At 35.6% G+C, this 6,823-nt stretch overlaps 1 protein-coding gene across 1 annotated transcript; it reads left to right on the forward strand.

Annotated features, from left to right (window-relative positions):
* The first annotated feature begins 3,155 nt into the window (after positions 1 to 3,155).
* LOC149040535 (uncharacterized) lies at positions 3,156 to 4,954 on the forward strand. The gene has a single exon (XM_089181572.1). It carries the CDS (start codon positions 4,046 to 4,048, stop codon positions 4,952 to 4,954), a length of 909 nt encoding a protein of 302 aa, XP_089037698.1. The 5' UTR covers positions 3,156 to 4,045.
* Positions 4,955 to 6,823: the final 1,869 nt, after the last annotated feature.

A 6,823-nucleotide genomic window follows, 5' to 3' on the forward strand; every position in this document is an offset into this window, starting at 1 on the left:
ATTGATGGTAGGAAAACTATATATAAAAGTTTTCTTTTAAATAACTTAAACTTCTTAGCCGAGTAACATGCCTTTCCATTTCATTTTTTGGTGATATGAGAGTAGACTCGAAGGATAGAAACGGTACAAACATCTAAATGATTAAAATGAAAAACGATGCATCTTGTCGCTTCTAGAAAACTACACAAAGATATAAGTGGAACGATTAGTGAGCTTCCGGTCAGTTGGGTTTTTCTTTGTGTGGAACGAAAAAATCATCGAGGAATCTTCAAATAGCCAGTATAAAAAAATCTGAATTATTATGAGGAGAGAATACTTTCTTTTCCCATTGGAGTTACTCTTAAATTAAGTAAAAACGCACCGATAGCTCTAAAGAAATAATTGTCACCGTGTTATTCTATTTTCAAAAGTTTTGTCGGCTGGGTCACTTTTCCTCTTTAATACTATATATTCTCAGGTACTAACCGACAGCTTTTAAAGATTCAACTTTAGGATCTAGGAAATAGTTCATTTCCGATAGTATTTTGCAGTTTATCATGATGTACGATAAAGTAGAGAGCTTCGTCCAAATTAATTCAATACAGTGTGTGTACGCTTTCACCCAAAATTTCGGTTCAGCTGCACTCAACCTAATATACTCTAATTACGATCCCGCCTGTGGGACAGTGAAACGCAAGGCTGTCAATAAATGTCTTACTCATGAAAGTATTTTTAATTTAAGATATGAGATTACAACTGTATTAGTTTTAAAACAATAAGACTGTCTAATTTATGATTACACTTTTGAAGTCTTGTCCAGTATGTTTGCTTTACTTAAGAAAATAAAGTCTTAAATTAAGAAATTGTTTCCAACTTTCAACAACGCAATTTTTATGTAACTCCATATTATAAGATGCACGGTCTTTATCACCGCTTTAAAGATTTCTTTTCGTAAAACTTCTACCCATTTATCTTGCGAATACATAACTGGAAATAACATCCACAGCTGTAATTAATAACCTGAGTTAAGTTAGGCAATTTCTTGAACTGAATATAATAAGGAACCAAGTTTACAGGATAAGTTTATTTTAAATAAAAGAAAATGACTAGTTCAGTGCAGATATAAAAATGTAAAATCCACCAGAGAAGTTTTTTAAAGGAAAAGAGAGAATTTTTTGGACCATTCGTAATTACTAACACTAAAAAAATGCCTCGTATTTCAGTTTTGAAATGTTTTCTCAGCCACTTAAATTGCCTTGTTCTATGATATAACTTCTCCTGTAAACACCAAAAGCTTTTAACACTCCATTCAAGGTTTCTGGAAACTATTTATCTCCATTTATTTAATATTAAGGTATTAATTCTCCAGAGAAAACTGTTTTACCGGCGATTTGGGTTCACCTCGATACGGAACTTTCTTTGAATTAATGACGTACAGGTGTAATATAGCTTACCTATCGTTTATGTTCATGACGAGTATTTTAATCCTAAATTCGTTATTATTTTTTAATGAAACATCCACGGGATTTTAGACACCATCAAGGCAAACACAATATCGACGAAAAATTACTAGGCAACGGAACTTGCATTTACTATAAATGATTCAGTTCGTGTTGGTTGGTCATCTCAAGAAGAGAACTAATTTTTCTTAGGAAACAAACATGGCTTTTTCGTCACGATTTTACATGGTTTACGTTATATTAAATCTGCAAAGGAAAAAATATGAACGATCAAGACAAGTAAATCTAATTATGTCGCGATTCATACTCAAAATTAGTTTGTCATAAGATAAAAACGCATAGTCTAAAATGAACCAACACCCTAAGAGAGATAGAACCAAATTAAAAAAAGGAGCGGTTCTAATGAGCAAGAAGCTTCCATTTCATTCACAAGCGAGACTTCCAATTTAAGGGGGCGGGATATAATTTTTAGTTTCATGTGAAAAAAATCGAATGGAGCAATGTTTATTAAGTTTTGTTAGTTTAATTAATTGTCTCGCTTTTAAATAGAAAAGTCAACAAACATCATAGTTTTACTGACGCAGAAAAAAAAATAACACGAGTACAAATTGAGGAAAACTCAGAGCTAAATGGATATCTAGACACATTATTTCTTGTCCTCGTATTTGTGCCTATTTAAATGACGTCGACCGACCCCACTCGTAGGTCCAAATTATTCTGTCCCACGAGCACGACGACTCGTACCGCAATTATGCAAATAAGTTCATGCAAGCCCTCACTTAACTCCTGCGAGGGCCTCTGTGAGGTAACATTTTGTGGATTTTCGTTTACCGTAGGCTAGTTAAAAGGCACGGGTTAGCAAGTCAAACAAGGGACAGAAACGTAAGATTCGTATGCGACAGACCAGCAAAGTTTTTAATCGTATACCGTTGCTGGCATTGGTGCATAATCGTACTAGACAGAACGATGGCAGAATGTCTCAGAAGAAAAAAATTTCAAATGATAAAAGACAAAGTAATTTAACAAAACTGGGTATAAATTTGTTATTTGTGTCTGAAAAGGTTCTCCTGTACGATTTTGAGTAATTTCAAAGGCAGGAATGCTCCTTAACACTTTGGTCACGCAATCAACATATTGCGTGATTTTATGTCTTCCGTGTGCTATTTTGAAGAGTTTCCTGCGTCGCGAGAAAACAATTGCCCAATGAAAACTTTACGTCATTTTGAAGATCATTCCTTTTGTCATATATTCTCAGTTACTGACCGACAACTTTTAAAAAAAGTCAACTTCGTGATCTAGGAAATAGCTCATCTCCGAGAGAAATTTGTATTTTGAAATTAGTTCAAATTAAGGCAATACAGGTGTATGCTTCTATTCAAAATTTCGGTTCAGCTGCTCTCAAATTAACACGCTCTAATTACTTCCCTTACTTCTGCTTCAACGATATAAATTCTCCCGAAAAAACCAAAGGCTTTCAAACCTCCATTCAAGGATTTTAGAAACTATTTATTTCCACTCGTTTGATGTGCTTATGTTGATTCTCTTTATTCAGTTGTTTGTAGGTGGATTTATCACGATACAGGACTTTAATTACACTAACAATCGCGGAGTTTAGGCGGATGCTTTTATCTGTAATGCTTGCTTAGCTGCACTAAAAATGCCGCTCTCCTTTCAGCTATTATCTGTCAATCATTCGGAAAAACTAAATTGGAGTTCTAATGGTGATAAGTTTAGTCTGCATTGCACTCTTCCTCAGCATGCTGCTTTCTTTTCCATTTGAAAACTGCCCTTTCTGCATTTGACTTAAACTTAATTCGTTAAAGGTTAGAAACACTTTCGTTATCATTGAGGTGAGTTCAAAATATTCGTTTGCAAATTCTACCTTCGACGAGATGAGGAAAACTGAATCAATATGGACGGAAATATGTTATTGATCATGTTAGTAATCGTAAGGCGACGAAAAAGATCTCTTTCTCCAGTTTGTTGCTTATGATATTGACCAGGGAAGAAATTTATCCGAAGCGAGAAAAGACTATGACTAAACTTCTGGGTGTAGGAAATAAAACATAAGAGATGTTTTTCCTTTTAAAAATGTTAGTTATATTTCACCGTACCTACAGTTAATTTGTCTTTGAAATTTTTTAAGGCAATAACAACAACAACCACAGTATTTCTAATGGCGGCATCGAGAAGAGGAGTAGGTCTTTCTACTAAATCTTTCTACTATATTTCCGGAAGATCTCTAGATTTTTTGTTGCCATCTGCTTTTGGAGGCAATAAATTTCCTTCAAGCAATTGAGATCACTAGTCTAGTGGCAAAGCTTTCCGCTTATTCAGTGAACATCGAAAAAGTTCTATAATTATTATTAAATTCGTCTTTATTGAAAGAAAAAAAAGGAATAGGCTATGATGTGTATTCATATCTGCATAAAAAAACACGAGGATCAGTTTTAGTTAACAGACGAAACTTAGTCAAAGCACATAAAAAAAGTGAAAAGCAATATTTGACATATATCTTTATTGAGAATATTGAAATCATATTTCGTTTTATCTCAAATTGCACTGTTTTCTGTTATTTTCATAGCAGCTAACAGAGCTCAGAGAAAATGCAGCCTTTCTACTCAGCTTCGCAGTGTATTCCATGGCTTGTGATCCCCATCATCGAATGTCTGGCCATAGTCATCCTTAATATCATCACCACTGTTGTCTTCGTGAAGAAGAAGCGTCAGCTACAGCGGCGGGGTACATATTTGATCATCTATCAGGCGATAGTCGATCTCTTGGTGGGCGTAGTCTCTGGGCCGCTACAGATTGAAAACAGAATGTCGAAGGACTGTCCTCAATGGAAGTACAGAAGAGAGACTACTTGGTCTCGTCATATATCTTTTGCATTTGTACATTTATTTTCGTTCACTTCCCTTACAAATCTCATCGCTATTTCTTTAGAACGGCTACATGCAACATTTTGTCCATTCAGGCATCGCTTTGTGAGCAAATGGGTTGGTAGAGCCACAATTATCGTCATTTGGTTAATAGCTATTGTTAGAGAAGTCGCCCAAATTTTCTTATGGGAAATTGGTTATTTCAAGGTAATTAACGCTTACTTGTATCTCCCATTTTATGCAGTTTCTCTATTTGTTATCTGTGTATCTTACATCCTCATTATTATCAAAGTACGATGTAGTCGTCATCCTCCATTCCATTCTAGATCCAGAAGAGAAAGAAAACTGACAGGTACTGCGCTTATCGTCTCACTTGTGTCGTTACTTTGTTTTCTACCAGCGATGATATATTTAGCATATCTTGGCTTTTCCTTCACTTATTTCATGAATGTTCATATTAATATGGCTGTGGTAGTTCTATTCCTAGCTAACTCACTTGTAAATCCTATTATTTATGCTCTTTGGATGCCAGGATTCAGAGAAGGTTTATTACAGCTATTTAACATAAGAAATGAAAAATCAATTAACGAAGTTTTTTTAAAGGAAAAAAAGGAATTTTGTGACCATAATTAAAAGCATTAAGAAAACGCTTCGTATCTCAATTTTGAGGTGGTTTCTCGGCCAGTTACAGCTTACCTGTCGTTCCTGTTCAGCTGCACTCAAAACGTCTTCCGTCATCCCAGGGTTAGATATCATATGCCAGACATTTTGAAAGCTAATTTCGACTCTTGATAGTGGTGTGTTTATTTTCTATCTCTATTCCTTAGCTTGTTGTTTTCTTATTCATTCTGAAAAGCGCCTTTGGTCAAATTTGGCTCTAACTTACTTTTTAGAGGATACGAAGTACTTCGTTATCAGTGAGGTATGTTAGTAAAATTTAATTCGTTCACAAACTTTAGTTTTCGGAAGAGGAGGTAAAGCGAGTTAAAATGGGTGGAGAGGAGTTATGGAAAATCTTCTGTAAGACTGTGGAAAATTTGAGAATTTTGGTTTTGTTTCCTTCTTTTAATGCTTATGAAACGGTTGAGGATTTTGAAACCTTGCGAAAAGCTTGTTCCTTCGTTACACGTTCTTGACGAGACGATGAAAAGATCTTCCTGTTTCATTACCGAGTACAACATTTATCATGTTGAAGAGAGGACTTGATCCCCTCTTGCCATCTTTATTATCGTATAATAGCATGTGGAAAAGTTTTTAAAATGTTAGATTGTTTCTTTTGATGCCTTTAAATGATAATGCTTAATTACCTCCCTTTCTTCTGCTTCAATGATATAATTGCGTGAGATGCGTTCTTTCAAAGTATAATTAGGGACGGATAACTAAAATGAGTAAAATAGCCGAGCTTTTCTTTTGCACTGGCAGCGAAATAGAAGATCAACTTACATGAACCAATACCCTGTTATTTCATTTAGACCGAAGAGACTAAATTCTGTTGTTATCGTCTCTGAGGAATCCTGGTAACTGGTTGTGATAAAAATTGCAATTCTGATATAAGCTGACCAGGCGAATCAAGTGATACCTTGCCGCAAGAGCCGCCATAGTTAATGACTTCTGAGGTTGACACACAGCCCCCTGCAACCCCGCCTCCCAGGGAGAAAAATACTGGTAAAGCGTATTTTTTCCAAAGCTGCGTTTATTGATTTGGGTTGAAATATTCATCCAGATAAAAGAGTTTCCACAAGTTCGTCGAAACCGACTAGAGTGAATAATCGTGCATTGAGAGAGTACTCCGTAGTTCTGCATTTCCGGTTTAAAACAACTCCTTCTGTAATGCTCCCCTGTCCCCAGCCCCCTTCGAGAGCAAGTACGGAAATATAATTCCTCACTTGAATTCCCTCATTATGTATACATTTCCATACGTTGAAAAAACAGCCTTCAAAAGTTTGGATTCGTTTATGTAAATCATGTAAACGAACACAAAAACTCCGGGACAAAATCGTCTCAAACAAAACAAAGACTATATAGGTACCAAACACCTTAAAACCTTATGCTTTGAATATCGCGGGTTGACTTTGGATTTTATTTGATCTAGGGTCCCGCAAAATGGTTACGCGATACGCTCCAGTCTCTGAGTTGAATCCTGGCTGAGCGTAGACGAGAGGACTCATATAAGAGTTGACAAAGGACAGAAACGGTACAAATGTCTAAATGATTAAAATGAAAAGAAATGCATTTTTTCGCTTCTAGAAAGCTAAACAACGATACAAGTGCAACAAATAGTGAGCTTCCGGTCAGTTTTCTTTCTCTTTTGAGTGGAACGAAAAATAATCTAGGAAGATGACTGAATTAACGTAACCAGCAACTGCACAGATAACTCAGAGAGAAATTAGATAGAATGAGGAACACATGATGGGGTTTCAAAAATAAATTCATAACTGCTGCTTCTTGCCATTAGAGGCATTAGAACCACAAATTTGTGTAGCCTATAACCAAATGATAAAT

The sequence above is a fragment of the Pocillopora damicornis genome, chromosome 9 (genome assembly GCF_964200805.1).
Source record: "Pocillopora damicornis chromosome 9, jaPocDami1.2, whole genome shotgun sequence".
In the NCBI taxonomy this organism is placed as follows: Eukaryota; Metazoa; Cnidaria; class Anthozoa; order Scleractinia; family Pocilloporidae; genus Pocillopora; species Pocillopora damicornis.